At 41.0% G+C, this 22389-nt stretch overlaps 1 protein-coding gene across 3 annotated transcripts in view; it reads right to left on the reverse strand.

The window, feature by feature from the left end:
* Nucleotides 1-22389, reverse strand: part of Pkc98E (Protein kinase C) — a 107152-nt gene that overhangs the window by 32950 nt on the left and 51813 nt on the right. For all 3 annotated transcript variants that reach the window (XM_070101179.1, XM_070101178.1, XM_070101181.1), the window contains exons 2-5: nt 8296-8442; nt 6256-6462; nt 3690-3822; nt 2965-3101 (exon numbers count right to left, since the gene is read on the reverse strand). In XM_070101179.1, coding sequence (XP_069957280.1) covers nt 2965-3101; nt 3690-3822; nt 6256-6462; nt 8296-8442 — 624 coding nt within the window. The remainder of the gene's footprint in view (nt 1-2964; nt 3102-3689; nt 3823-6255; nt 6463-8295; nt 8443-22389) is intronic.

Here is a 22389-nt window from a genome sequence, read left to right on the forward strand (position 1 = left end):
TTATTGAAATATTAAGGCCAGGATCACAGTGAGTTCTTGTTACTGTTCTGTTGGAGGGTTGTGACAGCTCCTAGGCTGAGTATTGCTGAGTTAAAGAGCTACAACAGCCCTTAGGCCATCCCAGCTCTATAACCCAATAGTAGTTGTCAAAGGAACCAAAATCTGTTAAATGGAGATCTGTTATATCAAAGTTTTACTGAAAAATATTTCTTTCTTTAAATAATATTTCAAAAAACTAGTTTCAGTATAAGAGGGAATATATAATCGGTGGGAGACTTGTTGAAAAAAAAAAATGTACAAATAAGTAAGTTTATATTAATTTCTTGAAACATTCTGTGGTTTAAAATCTTGTGTAAAACTATGTTCTACTAACTTTAAAAAAAAAAATAATGACATTTAACATTAGCAAAAATTTTAATATACACCATTTGCAGAAAGCATCTTTTATCTCATAAGAGACATTATGGTCAAAGATGACTATTTCAAAATATTTTTTGTATCTCTAAACCAGCTGATACCAGTAAAACAGTTAATAGTAAAAAGATATAAGGATTAATGAAACAAAAGAAAAGCTACCACTGCAAGTATACACTTACATGAGATAAAGTACAGAGCAGCAAAGCATTAAAAGAGAACCAATATGTGTACCAATGACCAAATATCCAGGAATGGAATATTTTTTTTTTTTTTTTTTTTTAACAAGTCGGTCGTCTCCCACCAAGGCAGGGTGACCCAAAAAGAAAGAAAATACCCAAAAAGAAAATGTTTTCATCATCATTCAACACTTTTACCTCACTCATACATAATCACTGTTTTTGCAGAGGTGCTCAGAACACAACAGTTTAGAAGCATATATGAATAAAGATACGCAACATATCCCTCCAAACTGCCAATATCCCAAACCCCTCCTTTATAGTGCAGGCATTGTACTTCCCATTTCCAGGACTCAAGTCTGGCTATATAAAAATAACTGGTTTCCCTGAATTCCTTCACTAAATATTACCCTGCTCACACTCCAACAGCTCGTCTGGTCCCAAATACCATTCGTCTCCATTCACTCCTATCGAACACGCTCATGCACGCCTGCTGGAAGTCCAAGCCCCTTGCCCATAAAACCTCCCTTACCCCTTCTTTCTAACCTTTTCGAGGACGACCCCTACCCCGCCTTCCTTCCCCTACAGATTTAAATGCTCTCAATGTCATTCTACTTTGATCCATTCTCTCTAAATGACTAAACCACCTCAACAACCCCTCTTCAGCCCTCTGACTAATACTTTTATTAACTCCACACCTTCTCCTAATTTCCACACTCCAAATTTTCTGCATAATATTTACACCACACATCGCCCTTAGACAGGACATCTCCATTGCCTCCAACCGCCTCCTCACTGCTGCATTCACAACCCAAGCTTCACACCCATATAAGAGTGTTGGTACTACTATACTTTCATACATTCCCTTCTTTGCCTCCATAGATAACGTTTTTTGTCTCCACATATACCTCAACGCACCACTCACCTTTTTTCCCTCATGGAATATACCCAGCATTAAAAAGAAGTGCAAGTAGCAGTAGATGCAGAAGACAAAATAATCAAGAGAAAGAAGAAATAGTAGATGGTAGTGCCAAATGTATGAAATTTATAGTGACAAGTAAAATCCCACCATTATTAACTCAGCACAGATTAGGTTAGGTAAGGTAAGGCTTGTCAGGAAACAGGACAAGTGTTTCCTGATGTGTGTCTTAGTCATATGATGACCTGCAGCTGGAGCCTCTGGTCATCTGACCGAGGCCTTCCACTGGCTTACTGGTCCAGCATAAATGCATGGTCAAGCATCTAACAGACTTGTTATACATCACCCTGTTTGTTGACACAAGTTATAAGGGTTCACTAATAACATGCAATGTTCAATCTGTCCTAGACCAGTTGAGACTTGACAGTTTTCCAAGACAGACTGAACAGTTGTCATAAGTTTCCTCTCTTAAGTGCAGATTTGTGAATTGTTCCAGTAATGGTACTGAGATTTTTTATTCTTCAAGCTATATGAGCTTGAAGAACAGGAGTGACATACAATGGGAGGTCATACATGCATGTATGGAGGAGGAAGCTATAAAAGACAAACAAAAATGGGGAAAAATAAATGGTATAAAATACCGACACAATGGAAACAAACACATATGCAGTTTAATGTGATCCTTTATTGACAACGTTTCACCCACACAGTGGGCTTTTTCAAGTCACACACAGATCTGTGTGTGACTTGAAAAAGCCCACTGTGTGGGTGAAACGTTGTCAATAAAGGATCACATTAAACTGCATATGTGTTTATGTTTCCAAAAATGGGGAAACAAAGAACCTCTGGCATGCTATGCCTATCTGTCACCCTATATCTATGAACAGTATTGAGCATGTGTTGCACTGAAGAGTAATATGTCAAGGACTATGGGAATTTGAAACTAACAACAAACTGCAATTAGAATGTTTCTAGAGAATAAAAGCCATCACTATGAGATAACCACTTCTAAAATTATAATGCATCTTTAAAAAGAGGATATGGCCAATAAATCCACTGCCTAGAATTGACCTCTATTTTATATCAAATTCTTTATGCCTCTCAGTATTCATACCATTAAAGTTTTTCACATGTGCAGAACCCTACCACCATGGCCATCACACTGATACCAAAAAATGTACATGTATGGTATACAAAACCCACAAGTTGAAGAATTACACATGCAACACTGTAGTCTTGAACACTGCAGTGCTCTTCAATTAAAAGGCTGAGGGACTGATTACCTTGTCTTTTGTATATAGTTGTACCATTTTCCTATTAAGTTCTTGAATTTTTATTGATAAAGCCATTGGATGGTGAAATATCTACAATAAAGATAACTAGGTGTTGCACACGTGTAATTCTTCATCACACCCAAAAATGAAGAAAAAAGACAGCAAAGGTGCAACGTACTTTCTTTTTGCGTTTCCCTGGTTCATCTTGAGGACGTATTCCCATGGCTGTGAGGATTTCAGATAACTGTTTGACGTCTATCCCACAATTGTTCGCTACATTTTTCTGGCATCTCTTGTGAACATTCATATTGCATACTGAAAATAAAGATAAAAGCAAGGTTAGTGCTCTCAATCTTATTAATAAATGTGACGAACAAAATTATCAAGTGAATAAAACAAAACCAAGATTATTATTTGACCTAGAAACAACATAAGGGTACTTTAATTACAGAGGCTTTATTATCTGGCCTTCGTATAATTGGAATTACAGGAAAAAAAATTTATATCAACCTAAATAAGATACAGTAATTAAATGTCAATAAATAATAAGCAATTGTTAAAAATTAGTTTTCATCTTCCTTAAAGAAAAATTAAACTATACCTTGTTAAACAGACAGCTTTCAATAGACGATTATATTAGTTACTGGTTCAGAGGGAATCATCACCCCTACAACCTGATCTCAGACCAGGCCTTCTAAACTGAAAACACTACAGGATGAAGAACTACTAAGAAACACAGAGAAAAAAAATAAGATTAATATAGTGAATGCAGGTGGTACTGTAGTTTGTGAGATTTACCTACCATCTTACAAGCTCATGCTACAAGTTTAAAAAAAAAATTCTGAAGTGCTGTAATACTATTTCAGAGATGTTAAGAAATGATAAGATCAGTGTGATCCTCACCTTCACACTGGAGACCCTGACGGATAAGGCCATAGAGCAGTGAACCACAATGGTCGCAGAAAGTAAACCGCTTGTACGAGTGAACAGAAAACCGGTGTGGCACATTGACATTGAAACGCTGCTGACCACTTCCCTGAAAATAAAATGAAAAAATTTTCTTAATTAAAAAAACTTAATAAACACATCAGTTCATTAGGTGCAAAAAATACAAAATGCTTAAAGCTTCAAGTGAAGAATGTTATTACAGAGAATATATACAGATTTATAAGCAGAATCCTAGCTGATAGCAAAGGAGCAATTCTATCTTTAAATAAAGTACAGGCAGGTCTTTCTTTACAGTGTTTGGCTTTAGAATGGTTTTCAATTATTTTCAATCTTGATTTATTCAGACTTCCTACAATAAACAGTCACCACTCACTATAAGCTAAGGGCAAATATATTTTAAGGTATGTAATGTGTGTACTGTATATGCATATTTTAAGCTTAGCTATATTACTCACTCAATATATGACAGTGTAAACATGCTATCAGGCTTTTATATGGATTTGAAAGTGAAAAAAAAATATGCAATGTTTTACTTTACAGCAGCAGCCTGGAACCCAACCTGCTGTGTAAGGGGGACCTTCCTGTATACTGTATATATTCACTTAAATGTAAATACAATACTGTGCTCAACTTCCAACTATATATCAACTATTGATGACTTTACTAACAAATCTGTATTGTAATTTTTTTTTTTCATCATTATCTCCAATGAATGTAAGGTAACTTAAAAAAAAATCACCATATTGCCAAATATCACAATTCAAATGATCCTCCAAACTACAGCACCCCCCATCTCCCTTCCAAGTGTTGACATTTTACATTCCACCTCCAGGACAAGTCTGGATAACTAGTTTCTCTGAACCCCTTCATGAATGTCACCTTGTTCACACTCCAACAGGAAGTCTGAGTGTGAACACATTCATCCACACCTGCTGGATGATAAAGCCCCTACTACATAAAATCACTTTCACACCCTCCCTCCAACTCTTCCTGGGATGGCCCCTGCACCTCATTCTTTCCACTCCAGATTTATACAGTGGACCCCTGCAAATTCGTGGATTTTTCCTTAGAACCTAACTAATAATTGTTTGCGGAAATCCCCACAAGTTCACTGAATTTTCTTTTACTTTTTTCGTGGCAATATATATTTTTTTGTGCGCTTTAATGCTAAATATTACGAAAAATATAATTTAATAATTCTGTAACATAAATATTAACAAATTCAGCAAAATTCCCATATAAAATACAATACTAATTCATCATCATCATCATCATCAATCAGTATCATTCATTATTGACAAGTACCCATACATTTAACTTTACTTTTACTAAATTATTACTGTATATATACCCTTGCACGAATTACAGCACATATGGGGGTAACATTGGTATTTTACATTCTAGCACTGCAGGAGACATAGCAGTACAGTACTGTATAGGGGCTTCTCTTTACATTCTTTTTTTTTTCTTTTAAGGGTGATGCATGAAGCTGAGTCTGAAATTAAATTAAAGTGTTTTGGAGGCATATTTAGGGTCTAAACTATAAAAATAGGCATTTTTTTTTAACCATGTCCAGAATTCACGGCTTTTCCAAATTCACGGGTGGTCTTGGAACATAACCCCCGCGAATCTGGGGGAACTACTGCATCCTAAATCTATTTCTGCTCCACCCTCCCCAAATGTCCGAACCACCCTCTGACTAATGCCTTTCTGCAGAAGTTATCCCTCCTTCATCTGTAGTCCCTGCTGGAGGGATATTCCCATCAGGGGATATTTATTACACCTGATTCTTCTTTCAACAAACTGGCCTAAAAAGAAAAACAAAAGTTTCTCTTTTTAAATTTAGTAATAGATGTATATAGGAGAAGGGGGTTAATAGCCCCTTGCTATTACACCTATTAGGAGATTAAATATAGGACAGCATAAAAATGACTATGCTTTTATAGGTACAAATAGGTAATCTTAAGCCCACAATATCAATGAAACCTGTAATACATGTACAGTGGACCCCCGCTTAACGATCACCTCCTAATGTGACCAATTATGTAAGTGTATTTATATAAGTGCATTTGTACGTGTATGTTTGGGGGTCTGAAATGGACTAATCTACTTCACAATATTCCTTATGGGAACAAATTCGGTCAGTACTGGCACCTGAACATACTTCTGGAATGAAAAAATATCGTTAATCGGGGGTCCACTGTATACAGTGGACCCCCGGTTTACGATATTATTTCATTCCAGAAGTATGTTCAGGTGCCAGTACTGAACGAATTTGTTCCCATAAGGAATACTGTGAATTAGATTAGTCCATTTCAGACCCCAAACATACACGTACAAACGCACTTACATAAATACACTTACAAAATTGGTCGCATTGGGAGGTGATCGTAAAGCGGGGGTCCACTGTACTGTACTATTTAAATTACCACTAAATTTTTCTTATGAAAAAGGAGTAACTACTTGCAGTTAGATACACAACACTTCTGTGATCAAGCATAAATGATCCTAAAATCTATACCTTCACTGATGGCTCCTCTGAGGTCGTTTCTATACTCTTGCTTCCTGGGCATCGTGTGACGACGGACTGATGACACCGCTTGTGGATGACGCAGGTGCATACTTGACATTGGTAACCCTGTTTCCCTAATCCCCATATAAAATCTCTGCAGTGCGAACAAAAGGTTGGCTGTCGTAGGAAAGTAGCCATGAACTTGTGACCATTGACCTGAAAGTTAAATTTAGTATTAAATTTACCATATTATTACAGTGTTCTTTACAGGGATGAATTTAATCCCACTCACCTCAAAAAACATTACTTTAAATACTGTTAGTAAACACTAACTATGAGGACACATCTAAAACAGCTGACAGTCTGCTAGCCTTATTGTTGACGGTAAAACTTCAAAAGAAATAAATTAATTATTCTCCTTTTAATTAACAATTCTCATTAACTCATTGTTCACTACCCACCTAGGCAGAGTGACCCAAAGAATATTTTCAATCTCTCTCTAATTGCCTTTCCACAACACCGCCATCTCCCCAACCATGACATACCTGTGACTGGCTCTGAGGGTATTTCTACCCTCACAGCCTAGTCTGAGGCCAAATTAGATTCAGAATTCAACTACACAGTATACTTTATTTCCTAACTTTTAGAACTTGATTCCAGGTAGCCAAATTTTCATATGCAACATCTGGGTATCTTTGTAGATGTTTCACCATCAAGTTGCTTTATCAATACAGGGACATAATGTCAAGAATGTAGAACTATATACAAAAGGTGCAATAATCAGTTCCTCAGCTGAGAGACTGATTATATCTATATTCTTCACATTATGCCTTTGTATTGTATTGATGAAGCCACTGGGTGGCAAAACATCTACAAATAAAGATACCCAGATATTGCACAAGCATCTAATTCATCTTCAGTAGTATATACCATTCATGTACATCCAAATTCCACAGACTTCCACTGTCGACACTACCTTCCAAACATTCAAACACCATATAAAATTCCAAAGATTATTCCTCTTGATGGAAAATTCAAAGACCATGGTTCACATCCATACAAAAATGTTGGCCCCACTATACAGTATTCAGAAACTTTCTAAAGGTTGCATCCTATGACAAATTTTTCTCTTTCCACACTGCTCCACAACTTTCTTTTTCTTTCCACAAGTCCTATGTGACTTACCATGTATGTCAGAGACATCATCCAGTGATACATCTACAGTAATCCCTACAAATTTGAAGGCTTCCATCTTCGAGGATTTCAATTATCCAACATTTTTACTGAACAACCATCTAATAGAATCAATTATCCAACATTTTAACTGAACAACCATCTAATAGATACAATTATCCAACATTTTAACTGAACAACCAGCTAATAGATACAATTATCCAACATTTTTCTAGCTCAACGACTTTCCCACATCCAAATCTCTTTGTTCTAGCAATGAAAGGTACAGGACTACTGACAAGCTGTTGCTAATAAACACACAGGCAGCAACTGGAGACTTTATTCAAGATTTTATCCGTGCAATAGACTTCATCAAGCCTTTATCAAAACTTGATAAAGTCTGCTTGCTGTGCAGGTGAAAATTCTCTAAATAAAGTTTGCAGCTACTGCTTGTGTATCAACTGCAATCCTTTTATCCTAATCATTATTTTTTACAAATGATAACCTACATGATATGCCAATATATCTTATTAATGAAAATAAGATACCAGATATATTAAGTAAATTTTCTAAATTTGTCTCCACTCATTCCGCTTTAACACGGTCACACAAGGCCACTGAATATTCAAGCCCCTACAGGTTTACTGCACTGTTAATTAATTTGTTTAAATCACTGCTCTACTAATTTTCTTTTTTACACGCTGGCTCTCCCCTACTGAGGCAGGGCGACCCAAAAGAGAAACACTTTCACCGTCATCCACACTATCACTGTCTTGCCAGAGGCGTGCAAATACACGAATACAAAATATCATCTCTTAATCTTTTAACAACTCTCTCTGGTTTAATTAATTACAAAAAATAAAAGTGTGACCATACCTGATGAACACGCCTCCTCATAGCTCCCCGCCGGCGGTTGAAGCCCTGCCGTTCCCTGAATTCTCGAGGGCGGATATTTCCATCTTCTGGTTCGGCCCATTTTAATTCAATTACCACATGAAGCTTCCCCTGAGGTTCTAAGTCCACCTGCAGAAAAACAAAATGATTAGATCATTACAAAGCATATACAAAACATCTCTAATGAATTATAGGTCACAGTTCATACCGCTTCAACACATGCTGCAGTAAAGAAGGCAGGGAAAACACATACACCTGCCAGTAGGCCAGTCTACGAAATACAATGATGCAGTGTTCTGTATCACAACAAAGAAATATTGTGATGTGGTGAAGGGAGGATAAACAAACTTATTATCCAACTAGTACTATCTAACTAAAGAATGTTATTACCAAGCATTCAAAGTGGTTGCAAATACTGTGCTGCATTATAAAACATTGAAAGTTCAAGTTTCTTGCCATAACAATAGATCCCCTCCACACCCCACTGATCCCCTCCACACCCCATTGATTCCCACCACACCCCACTGATTCCCTCCACACCCCATTGATTCCCACCACACCCCACTGATTCCCTCCACACCCCACAGACTCCTACAAGAACTCTAAATTTCAAATGTATGTAATTTAGGCTGTGATGATAGTTTTATTCAACACACACGACAAAGTACCCAAGTACTCTAACATCCGCACCACACACTTGAGGTGGGGAATGAACTGCGTTACAGGGAACAAGCACAAGGGCAAGAAATTAAGATTGTAGCCACCCAAAGCAGCAGCAGAAACAACAAAAGCAACAGTAACAATAACAGACAGAATTGTTAGGAGGCTTTTTTGGAGCGATGATAGCAAAGGAAACAACTGCAGACCTTTATGAGGCATTATATTGGCATTCGTAGAGAAAGCCAGCCTATCGCATCTGCCCACTTGCTATGCCTGGATGAATCTGACATGGAGGCTTGTGAGGGACAGCCTATGTGTGGGGGGTCACGTGACTAAGGCTTGGCCGAAAATGTATATTAATGGTTCACAAAACTGACAAAATGATAAATTCATCTTGTCGGTTCTATAAACCATTTATCTACATTCCTGTCAGACACAGTAACATCTTGGGATCCTGATACAGGGAATTCTTCCCTGTCTAACCTATAGGTATGACCTACTTCCACTTATGGATTTGTCCAATATATCACCTCTGACTGCTTCACCTCGCCTGTCTACGGTGTAGAAGCCACTTTTGGGCATATAGTGCATTCTTTTCAAGACTGATGGACCGATTACATTGACTCCAGGCTGAGGGACTGATTATCTCAAACTCCTTCTGATTTTCACCATTCTTCTTTGTATAGGACTAATGAAGCCACTGTGTGGCGAAACGTTTCCTCAATAAAGATACCTAAGTGTTGTACATGCGTCTAATTTAACATTTTGGCCAGGGAGCCTGCCTGTAAATGTTGCTAGGAAATGTATATATACACTACACAAGTAGACCAAGTGTTTGCAATGAAACATAGAAATGAACAGTATTTAGACATGGCAGGATTGCTGGTGTCCATTTTTCTGTCTCATAAACATGCAAGGTTTCAGGTACGTCTTGCTACTTCTACTTACACTTAGGTCACACTACACATACATGTACAAGCATATATATACACACCCCTCTGGGTTTTCTTCTATTTTCTTACTAGTTCTTGTTCTTGTTTATTTCCTCTTATCTCCATGGGGAAGTGGAACAGAATTCTTCCTCCGTAAGCCATGTGTGTTGTAAGAGGCGACTAAAATGCCAGAAGCAAGGGGATAGTAACCCCCTCTTCTGTATATATTACTAAATGTAAAAGAAGAAACTTTCGTTTTTCCTTTTGGGCCACCCCGCCTCGGTGGGATACGGCTGGTGTGTTGAAAGAATGAAAGAAAGAGGTTTTTGTGGCATTTATGGATTTGGAAAAGGTGTACGATAGGGTGGATAGGGAAGCAATGTGGCAGATGTTGCAAATGTATGGAATAGGAGGTAGGTTACTGAAAGCGGTGAAAAGTTTTTACGAGGATAGTGAGGCTCAGGTTAGAGTATGTAGGCGAGAGGGAGATTAAAAGTGAATATAGGAAAGAGTAAGGTGATGAGGATAAAAAATTAGGTAACAGAAGATTGGATAACAGATTGGAAGGAGAGAGTATAGAGGAGGTGAATGTATTCAGATATTTGGGAGTAGATGTGTCAGCAGATAGGCTTAGGAAAGATGAGGTAAATCACAGAATTGATGAGGGGAAAAAGGTGAGTGGAACACTGAGGAGTCTGTGGAGACAAAGAACTTCATCCATGAAAGCAAAGAAGGGAATGTATGATAGTTATATCAATGTTCTTGTATGGGTGTGAGGCATGGGTTGTGAATGTTGCAATAAGAAGGCTGAAGGCAGTGGAGATGTCATGTCTGAGGGCAATGTGTGGTGTGAATATAATGCAGAGAATCCATAGTTTGGAGATTAGGAGAAGGTGTGGGATTACCAAAACTATTATCCAGAAGGCTGAGGAGGGGTTATTGAGATGGTTTGGACATGTAGAAAGGATGGAACAAAACAGAATGACTTTGAGAGTGTATAAATCTGTAGTGGAGGGAAGGTGGGGTAGGGGTCAGCCTAGGAAAGGTTGAAGGGAGGGGGTTAAGGAGGTTTTGTGTGTGAGGGGCTTCAACTTCCAAACGTGTTAGATAGGAGCAAATGGAGACAAATAGTTTTTAGGACTTGACGTGCTGTTGGAGTGTAAGCAAGGTAACATTAATGAAGGGATTCAGGGAAACCGGCAGGCCGGACTTGATTCCTGGAGATGGGAAGTACAGTGCCTGCACTCTGAAGGAGGGGTGTTAATGTTGCAGTTTTATAACTGTAGTGTAAGCACTCCTCTGGCAAGACAGTGCTGGAGTGAATGACGATTAAAGTTCTTCTTTTTCAGGCCACCCATCCTTGGTGGGAAACAGCCGATGTGTTAATAAAAAAAAAATTACACAAGTAATAATGTTCACATAATGGCCTGCGAGTTTTAAGACTCACTTGCCATAGGTTCAAACCTCATCCATTTTGATCCATTTGAAACTGTTATAATTTCTCGAGTCCTGATAATCTTCCATTCCTCATATAACACCTGATTATCTCCCTTTGCCCAGTGAGTCAAGTGCTTCCCCAGCAATATAAAAATAATATAAATGAAATCATTTTACATGTTTCCATGAAAAGAAATAACAGGGACTGGTGACAAGTGGGAAAGACTGACTCAAGTTAATGAAACTACTGTACTTAGAGTTTGTAATTAGTAGCAGAGCAGTAACAGTATTAGGTTGAGTAGTAATATCTACAACAGCAGCAGTAGCAGCAGCAGAAACAGCAACAGTAGAAGCAACAGCAGTAGTAGTAGCAGCAACATCAGCAGTAGTAGCAGCAACAGCAGCAGTAGAAGCAACAGCAGCAGTAGAAACAGCAGCAGCAGAAGCAGCAGCAGTAAATCAGCAGTAGCAGCAACAGCAGTAGCAGCAACAACAGTAGCAGTAACAACAGCAGCAGTAACAACAGCAGAAGCATCAGCAACAGCAGTAGCAGCAGCAGCAACAGCAGTAACAGCAGTAGCAGCAGCAACAGCAGTAGCAGCAGCAGCAGCAGCAGCAGCAGCAGTAGCAGCAGCAGCAGCAGCAGCAGCAGCAGCAGCAGCAGCAGCAGCAGCAGCAGCAGCAGCAGCAGTAGTAGTAGCAGCAGCAGCAGCAACAGTAGCAGCAGCAGCAACAACAGTAGTAGCAGCAGCAGCAACAATAGTAGTAGTAGCAGCAGCAGCAACAACAACAGTAGTAGCAGCAGCAACAACAACAGTAGTAGCAGCAGCAACAACAACAGTAGTAGCAGCAGCAACAACAACAGTAGTAGCAGCAGCAACAACAACAGTAGTAGCAGCAGCAGCAGCAGCAGCAGCAGCAACAATAGTAGTAGTAGCAGCAGCAGCAACAACAACAGTAGTAGCAGCAGCAACAACAACAGTAGCAGCAGCAGCAACAACAACAGTAGTAGCAGCAGCAACAACAGCAGTAGTAGTATCAGCAGCAACAGTACTAGCAGCAGCAGCAGCAGCAGCAGCAGCAACAGTACTAGCAGCAGCAGCAGCAGCAGCAACAGTAGTAGCAGCAGCAGCAACAACAGTAGTAGTAGTAGCAGCAGCAGCAGCAGCAGCAACAGTAGTAGTAGCAGCAGCAGCAGCAACAACAGTAGTAGTAGCAGCAGCAGCAGCAACAACAGTAGTAGCAGCAGCAACAGTAGTAGCAGCAGCAACAACAGTAGTAGCAGCAGCAACAACAGTAGTAGCAGCAGCAACAACAGTAGTAGCAGCAGCAACAACAGTAGTAGTAACAGCAGCAGCAGCAGCAACAGTAGTAGTAGCAGCAGCAGCAGCAACACAAATAGCAGCAGCAACAGAAACACAAGTAGTAGCAGCAGCAACACAAGTAGTAGCAGCAGCAGCAACACAAGTAGTAGCAGCAGCAGCAACAGTAGTAGCAGCAGCAGCAACAGTAGTAGCAGCAGCAGCAACAGTAGTAGCAGCAGTAGCAACAGTAGTAGCAGCAGCAGCAACAACAGTAGTAGCAGCAACAACAGTAGTAGCAGCAGCAACAACAACAGTAGCAGCAGTAGCAACAGTAGTAGCAGCAGCAACAACAGTAGTAGCAGCAGCAACAACAGTAGTAGCAGCAGCAACAACAGTAGTAGTAACAGCAGCAGCAGCAGCAACAGTAGTAGTAGCAGCAGCAGCAGCAACACAAATAGCAGCAGCAACAGAAACACAAGTAGTAGCAGCAGCAACACAAGTAGTAGCAGCAGCAGCAACACAAGTAGTAGCAGCAGCAGCAACAGTAGTAGCAGCAGCAGCAACAGTAGTAGCAGCAGTAGCAACAGTAGTAGCAGCAGCAGCCGGGCCGGTACCAGCGCAACTGCCAGCGGCACTCCAGCGGCAAATGGCGGCAACGGTCCAGCGGAAACATCCCCCAACTCCAGCGAAAAATTACCGGCAGAAACGGTCCGCGGCGGCGCAAATGGTAGTCCCGGGCAACAGCACGTGGCGGCGCAAAAAAAGCGTGGTGGCAGCGCACCCGTTGGGCAGCAGCAACAACAACGGAAAACCCACGGCAACCAACAAGTAGTGGCGGACAATGCTAGCGCGCGGAAAGGTACCAGGGGGCCACCCAAAAACAAGGGTAGTGCGGCGCGAAACAACAGCGGTGTGCCCCGCCCGGCGGTAGGGGCCAAAAACAACGTGTACGGCAGCAACACAGCGGTGGCAACAATGGATGGTAACGGCAGCGGCAAAAACGGTGTGGCAGAAACAACGGGTTTTAAAGCGCAACAAATAGTGGCACGAAAACGGCTTTTGGGGCAAAGCAGGGTGCAGCAGCAAACGCGGTATAGCAGCAAAAAACAGCGGGCAGCGGCAACACAGCAGTAGCACAGCAACAACCGGGTAGCAGAAACCCAAGGCAGCGGCCCGGCGGTATGAGCCCGCAGCCAACGGGGGCCGCAACGGTAGCGCGCGGCAGCGTGGTAGCAGCGGCGGCGAAGCAGCAGTGGTAGCGCAGCAACAGCGGTAGTAGCAGCAGCACAACGGTGGCAGCAGCAGCAACAGCGGCAGCAGCAACGGTGGCAGCGCAACGGTAGTAGCAGCAGCAGCGGTGGTAGCAGCAGCAACAGCATCAGTAGTGCAGCAACAACATCAGTGGTAGCAGAAAGCAGCGGCGGTGGCAGCAGCAGCAGCGACAGTGAGCGGCACAACGACGGTAGTAGCGGCAGCGGAAAGTGTGGTAGCGGCAGCAACGTAGTAGCGGCAGCAGCAACGTGTAGTAGGCAGCGGCAACAACAACATTTAGTAGGCAGCAACGGTAGCAGCGCAACGGCGGTAGTAGCCACAGCAACGGTGGTAGCCGCAGCAACAAGCGGCGGTGGTAGCAGCGGCAGCAACGGCAGTGATGGCAGCGGCGGCAACACAGCGTGATGGCGGCGGCAACGGCGGTAGTGGCGGCAGCAACAACAGCGGTAGTAGCGGCGGCAACGGCAGGGTAGTGGCAGCGGCAACAGCAGCGGTAGTGCAGCAGCGCAACCAGCGGTAGTAGCGGCGGCAACAACGGCGGTGGTAGTGTGGTAGCGGCGGCGGCAACAGCAGCGGTAAGTGGTGGTAGCAACAGGTAATTGGTAGTAGTGCAGCGGCAGCAGCAGCGAGTGGTAGCGGCAGCGAGCAGCGTAGTGCGCAGCGGCAACAGCGCGTAGTAGCAGCAGCAGCAGCAACGGCAGTGTAGCAACAGCGGCGGTATAGTGGTAGTAGTAGTAGTAGTGAGTGGCGGCAACGGCGGTAGCAGCAGCAACAAGCAGCACGGGGGTAGTATGGCAGCGGCGGCAGAGCAACAACGAGTGGTAGCAGCGGCAACAAGCAGCGGTGGTAGTAGTGGTAGCGCAACAAACGGTGTAGCAGCGCAACACAGCGGTAGTAGTAGTAGCAGCAGCAACAGCGGTGGTAGCGGTGGCAGCAACAGCGGTAGTGGTAGCGGCGAGCGGCAGCGGCAACGGCGTGGTAGTGGTAGCGGAAAGCAACAGCGGTAGTAGTGTGGCAGCAACAGCAGCGGTAGTGGTAGTATGCGGCAGCGGCGGCAGCAACAACAGCGGCGGTGGTAGTGGTAGCGGCAACAACAGTGAGTAGTGGTGGGACGCGGCAGCAACAGCGGCGGTGGTAGTAGTAGCAGCAACAACGGTGGTAGTAGTAGCACAACAACGGTGGTAGTATGGCAGCGGCAACGCAGTGAAGTAGTAGTGGCGAGCGGCAACAGCAGCAGTGGTAGTGGTAGTGCGGCGCAGCGGCCGGTGGTAGTGGTGGTGGTAGCGGCAACAACGGTGGTGCAGCAGCAACAACGGTGGTAGTAGTGTGGTGGCAACGACGGTGGTGTAGCGGCAACAGCGGTGGTGTGTGGCAGCAGCAATGGTGATGGTGCGCAGCGAACGGTGGTAGTAGCAGCAAGCAACGGTGGTAGCAACAACGGTGGTGGTGGCAACAACAGCGGTAGTGAGTGTAGTGTGGTAGTGGTGGTAGTAGTAGTGGTGTAGCGGCAGCGGCGGCAGCGGCAGCGGTAGTGGTAGCAAGCGCAGTGGTGGCGGCAACAACGGCGGTGAGTGGTAGCAGCCAGCACAACAGCGGCAGCGGTGGTGGTGGTAGTGGTAGCAACAACGGTGAGTAGTGGTGGTGGCGGCAACAACGGTGGTGGTAGTGGTGCGGCAACGGTGGTAGTGGTAGTGGTAGTGGCAACAAGCAGTGGTAGTGGTGGTAGCGGCAGCAACAGCGGCAGTGGTAGTAGTGTGAGTGGTAGTGTAGCGGCCGGCAGCGGCGGCGGCAGCGGTGGTAGTGTGAGTGGTAGTGGTAGTGGCAGCAGCAGCAGCAGCAGCAGCAGCAGCAACAACAGCAGCAGCAGCAGCAGCAGCAGCAGCAACAGTAGTAGTAGTAGCAGCAGCAGCAACAACAGTAGCAGCAGCAGCATCAACAACAATAGCAGCAGCAACAACAACAGTAGTAACAGCAGCAACAACAACAGCGATAGTAGTAGCAGCAGCAGCAGCAACAAAAACAGCAGCAGTAGTAGTAGCAGCAGCAGCATCAACAACAATAGCAGCAGCAACAACAACAGTAGTAACAGCAGCAACAACAACAGCGATAGTAGTAGCAGCAGCAGCAGCAACAAAAACAGCAGCAGTAGTAGTATCAGCAACAACAGCAGTTGTAGCAACAACAGTAGTAGCAGCAACAACAACAGTAGTAGCAGCAGCAACAACAGCAGCAGCAGCAGTAGCAGCAACAGCAACAGCAGAAACAAGAGCAGCAGGAGAAACAGCAGAAACAAGAGCATCAGGAGAAACAGCAGAAACAAGAGCAGCAGGAGAAACAGCAGAAACAAGAGCAGCAGGAGAAACAGCAGAAACAGCAGCAACAGCAGAAACAGCAGCAACAGCAAAAACAGCAGCAGCAGCAAAAACAGCAGCAGCAGCAAAAACAGCAGCAGTCATAGTATTAGTAATAGTTATGTAACAGGATAGTGGTGATAAGACGGTAGAGGTAAGGAAAACAAGGGGGGGGGGCTGAATGGAGAGTCAGTAAAGGAACAGGAAAGAAGAGGAGGGGGTAGGAGGAGTGTGTGGGGGTTGTATCCTGGGGATAAAATTAACTTAATTTGCCTGAAATGCTCTGCATAACCAGGGGCTTTCTATACAGTATGTTACTGATGTCATCTATGGTCTGTGTAAGTTGTATCATGTACTTGTAGGAATGAAGATTTATTACTATTATTATTGTCATCTGTATCACTGTTACACTATTACTACTACTATTAACCACCACCACTATTACTATTAATACTACTACTTATACCACTAACCACCACTACTACAACATTATTATTATTCCCTCTTCCCATTCCATTACTCCGGTCCCCACTCCCCTTCTGTATACTATATTCTGGCTCCCTTTCCTTTGCACTTCTCTGTGTAACTAGTCAGTGATCCAATTCAGACCACAACGATAAGTTACAGTCTCCTATGAAGTAGCAGCAGCAACAACAACAGCAGCAGTGGCAACAATAGCAACAGTAATAGCAACAGCATGATGATGATTGATGATGACTGATGAATGTTGATTGATGATTGATTCTGCAGGAAAGAGTAGGAATAAGAAAAAAAATCATTTAACCATATATAGATATTAGGAGTAAGAAGGGAAGGAAATGAAAAAAAAGGATGAGGAAGATAGGAGGAAGAGGGGGGAAAAAGTACTAGCATGAGAACGATGCTAGGCACATTTTCATTGAATGTAGATACCAATCCTAACATATTTGCCTGTATATACAGCTGAACCAATATATGTACAGATGTATGTGTAGAGAGAAATGCAATTCAATAGAGACTATCAAAGCAATAAGTAATTTTACTGAAAATTAACATTACTACAATTACAGTGCCTGAAAAACTTTACCTAAGTTAGCAAGTGTATAAACAAGCAATTAGGGAAAAGTAAATAAAGCACTTGGAGGAGCAAAACTCTGCTAATTGGCCAATTCTTCTGTTTCAATCAGCAAATTCCTGCATGTCCAATCTAGTGAGTTACTAAATATAATTTATTTAAGAAGTAAATGGATGGACAGATTGCATATAGTACTGTATTGAGATTATAAAAAGTTTTCCACTGAGCTCCTCATAAAAAAAAAAAGAGGAGCCTCATACTAGCATCGAGCCCATCCCTACCACCACCACCATCCTTGAAGGGAATACAGGAGCAACAAGTTATTTTACATTTAATGAGGAAAGTTGAAATAGAAGGCATGGGTGGATGCTAGCCCTCGTAATGTTTCTCAGTTATACCGTAAATAACTTGCCAAAGAGAATAACAAAAAATATGAATGGACTGTATGTAGACACACAAAGATCTTGTACAAAATAAAAAATAAAAATTAATTAATTCCTAGAAAAATACTTGGTTAAATTATGGAAATCGAGTGACAGGCTGGCAAGGGATTTATCCCTTAAACTGCCACACACATTGATCAACGAGCATGTATATACTGCCCCACACACTGATCAACAAGCATACATATACTGCCACACATGCAATAAGGAATGTTAGGCCTATGCAGGATAAAGTAGGCCTGCATCATTGGTGTGTGAACCAACAAAATATTCCTCCACAAGACAGGATATTTGTGGGAACAATTTTCTGCAATGTAACACACCAATAGGTCTTGTTATAAACATCCCCTCACTCCATGGACTACTGGCTATACGCTTTTTTTGCAGGATGATTCTAGTACTGAAGATAGTGATAAGGACTTGGAGTTGTATGAATATGAAGATACAAAGTGCTGATGACAATACAGATGCTCCATCAAGCAAGGAAAATTCTGACGAGCTTTGAAGCACTACATAACACAACTTCCTTCCACCGAGAAGTATGCCCAGATGTGTTACGCATGTTCTAACACCACCAGAAAAACACGGAAGCACAATAACATGATTCAGGTGCAAAATTTACAAAAGTCCACTGTAGATGGAACTCTGCTTTGAGGAGTTTCATAAAGTCAATCAACTGTAGTTGGCACAATGAATGGTGAGTATACAGTGTATAGCACATATATGAGAAAAGTAAAAAAAAAAAAAAAACAAGAAAACCAAGAGTGAACAATTTGTCAGGAAAAGTTTTTTCAAATAAATAATTAGTTATTAAACACTAAATATCCTGTAAATATGGTCTGAAAATATATATACAATCACATATTTTTTAAACATAAAAAACAAAGAAAATGGCCAAAAACACTAATACTGTAGTAGGCAATTGCAAGCATGCAGGATGGAACCATGTCACCATATGAGTCACTTCCACAAACTTCAAAGAACTATTTCTTGGTAAATGCAAGAGGAAACATGATAACCACATATAACATTATAAAAAAGCATGAAAGAACTGAAAAGGAAAGTTACTTAGCACCACCAACAAGGTGAACACGAGGCCAAAAGGATACTACAAAGTTCTTCAAAAAAAAAAAAAAAAAAGGTAAAAGTATAGAATCTGTTCTAAAAAAAAAAAAGAGGAAGCAAATACGGCAACCTCTGAAAACTTCAAATAATTATGATTCAAATACTGCAATCCTCAACTTACAATATTTTGATTTTATGATGGTACAAAAGCAATTACTTTGGAGATGAAACCTGAGATAATTACCCAGCATGAAGGCAGCAAGTCCATAACTTGTATTCATTTATTTTTCAATACTGGTATCTAGGTAGTTACATACAGTAATTATTTGTTTGTTTACTTATTCAGTGACAGTAGTTTGTTTTTTTTATTTATTTACCACATCATATTCAACTTAAAATATTTTTGGCTTGTGATAGGTCTGTTGGACCTCCAAACAAAGTATTCTAAACCCCTACTTTAGTATAGGCACTGTATGGTATCACTTCATTTTTCTCTAAATTGATGTGCATCTCCTGGGTTTTTCCAAATAGCACCTATCAATAAAAAAGTAACTTTATACAGTGTTGTGATGGCAAAACCACCCTCAAAACCTTTCACAGGTATGATCTTTAAAAGACATTAACCAAAGATGCCAATCAAAGCCTACACTGTATGGCAAAATCCATCACCACTTTATACATACAGGAGGGCCCAGCTTTACAGCGCTTCACTTTACAGCGTTTCTCTATTACGGCAATTTTCAATTATACCCATTCTTCACTTATTCAGACTTCCTATAATAAATATATTCACCACTCACTATATGGTAAGGATGAAAAATTTTTCAAGGTAAGTAATGTGTGTACTGTATATGCATTTTAAGGCCTATCTCTATTTTTCACTTAATGTATGATAGTGTAAACATGTTATCAGGCTTTTATATGCATTTGAAAGTAAAAAAAAAAAAAAAAAAAAAAAACTGATTCACTTTACAGTGATTTTCGTTTTACAGCGGTAGCCCAGAACCTAACCTGATGTATAAGGGGGGCCCTCCTGTATAGTAAATATTACTACAGTATGGTATATCACATTTAGAGAAAAATAGTAAACCCACTGGGGTCATAAAGCACTTGGGGAGTGGGAGGAAATCAGGTTCAATCAGTACAGGTATTGTACATTACAGTACAGTATAATCAACATAGCTTAGATATTATACCATAAAAAAATATACATACCCAGTAGCTGTTCCTATGTACATATATATTTTTGCAGTGCGATATTTGACCCATATTTAACATCTCAAATGGTAAAACCATAAACCAACTTCACTTGAAACACAAAACATCAGTAAAATGAATAATTAGTGAAGTAAAGCGACTGCTCTACATAACCATGGGTATTCTGCATGCACGACCAAATGTCACCCATTTTTGAACAAACATTGTATCTCACAGAACTAAATCTGACTGACTGACTAGTATCACCAGCCTTAGGGTAATCAATTACTTTCCAGGTCGACTCCAATGAAATTAAAATTTTCCAAACTATTGCCCTCAACTATAATGGACAACTACAACAATACCTCTGATATTTTCTAGCCAGCACACAAAAAAAAATTCAATAAAACATTAATGTCTCCCAATACATAAATAAAAATGGAAAAGACAATTGGAAAAATATTTTTAAAATTCTTTGTATGGCGAGTCTGTAAAGCTTACAATTGGTGCATCATTCACAAACCTTTTTGTACAAATTGTGAAAAATCACCAACAATGCTGTTTTATTAAACTAAATTAGGGAGAAAAGAAGAAAAATATAAAAAATTATATAATATATATACATACATTCTTTTTCCAACATGTCAGCCGTCTCCCACCGAGGCAGGGTGACAGATTTATTAAAATCTTAATAAACTGAATTATTATTATTATTATTATTATAATCATAACTAAACACTAAACCCACTAGGGTCATGAAGCGGTTTAATAAACTAAAGATACAAAAAGAATTACAATTCTACAGGTCACCAAGAGTTACTCAAAAATAATTAATCTCTGCTTATTGTCAGCAACATCTAAATCATCTCTACCCCCTTCCTCCTCTTCATCCATACCAGTTTGTAGTAGTACAGTATTGATCAATTTTTAAAGTAGAACTGCTCACTAGATTACAAAAAGGCAATTACAAAAATCCTTCCAGGGGGGAGGTATTGTATCAATTACAGTGCTATTAACAATTTTTATTACTAGTGGTATTGTTAGCAGCATTGTTTCCTAGTATATTATTCGAATCGAGTTTCATACCAGGTAAAAACCTGTTAAATTACTTAGCTATTCTTATTTGCTAGTATACAATACCTTTTTGTTCCATTTTAAACTTTAAATTACGTATATTTCAAATTTCTAAAATGCCGTGTCGCTCAAAATGAGTATATTTTGACACTACATCTGAGGCCAATTTCAGAAGACTGAAGGAGGTCTCACTGCAGGCTGAAATACATGGTATCATCCGGTATTCCTTACACCTTCTGTTTCGTTTTCTTAATGTGGGTATTGAACTCTGCCCATGTTTAATGCCCAAACTAATGAAATCATAACAACACTATTGAAAAAAAAAAAACATGGGTTCAAATGCCACCCATTCCATGGTTTTTAATCCCCCAAAATATCAGGCAAATGAATTAGGATCCAGTTGGAGGATTTCTTACTAAAAACATGAAAGTAGATAAGGAGTTATGGGCACCAGTGAATACAGCTTGAGTGAGAATGCTAGTTATTCGTGACATTTTCCTGGGTTTCTCAAAAGTAGTTCAAATTCAAATTTTTATTTCTTGTAATGCTGCACATGGATAACATAGTTTCCATGCAAAAAAAGAATATTGTTAGGCACAAAAGAAAGCCACTAGCATGCAACTGCCATTTCAATGTTGGAGATAGCAGCCATGGTCAAAGACAAGAGACAGTCAGGTAACCTGAGCAAGCTGGGTCTTCCAGTAGCATGATAGCAACCAGTAAGCAAGCAGTAACCTGAGCAAGCTGGGTCCTCCAGTAGCATGATAGCAACCAGTAAGCAAGCAGTAACCTGAGAAAGCCGGTTCCCCCAGTAGCTTAATAGCATTATTATTATAATCATGGGGGAGCGCTAAACCCAGAGAATTATACAGTGCATGTGGGGGGAAGGATGGAAGGCATTCAGGCTCAATTCAGGGAACTGGACCACAGTTCCAATTCCCTAGATTAAGAGCCCTTCACTAGCATCAAGGAACCTCCCTTGAGGGGAGCTTAATAGCAGCCAGCAAGCAAGCAATAACTTGAGGAAACAGGTTCCTCCACTAGTATAACAGTAAACAATAAGCAAATGGTAACCTGAGCAAGCAGGTTCCTCCAGCAGCATGATAGAAATTGGTAAACAAGCTCTAAAGAGGAGGCTGCACTCTGCCATTAGTGATGTTCCTAATCACCCTTATATTTAAACCAGCATTTTTCATCTCTATGAAATACAGACGGTCCTTGGATAAACATAAAAATGCTCTGACTCAGCTGTCTAATCATATCTTTACCAATTCAAATTACAGCACA

The sequence above is a fragment of the Cherax quadricarinatus genome, chromosome 76, assembly GCF_038502225.1.
Source record: "Cherax quadricarinatus isolate ZL_2023a chromosome 76, ASM3850222v1, whole genome shotgun sequence".
Taxonomy (NCBI): Eukaryota; Metazoa; Arthropoda; class Malacostraca; order Decapoda; family Parastacidae; genus Cherax; species Cherax quadricarinatus.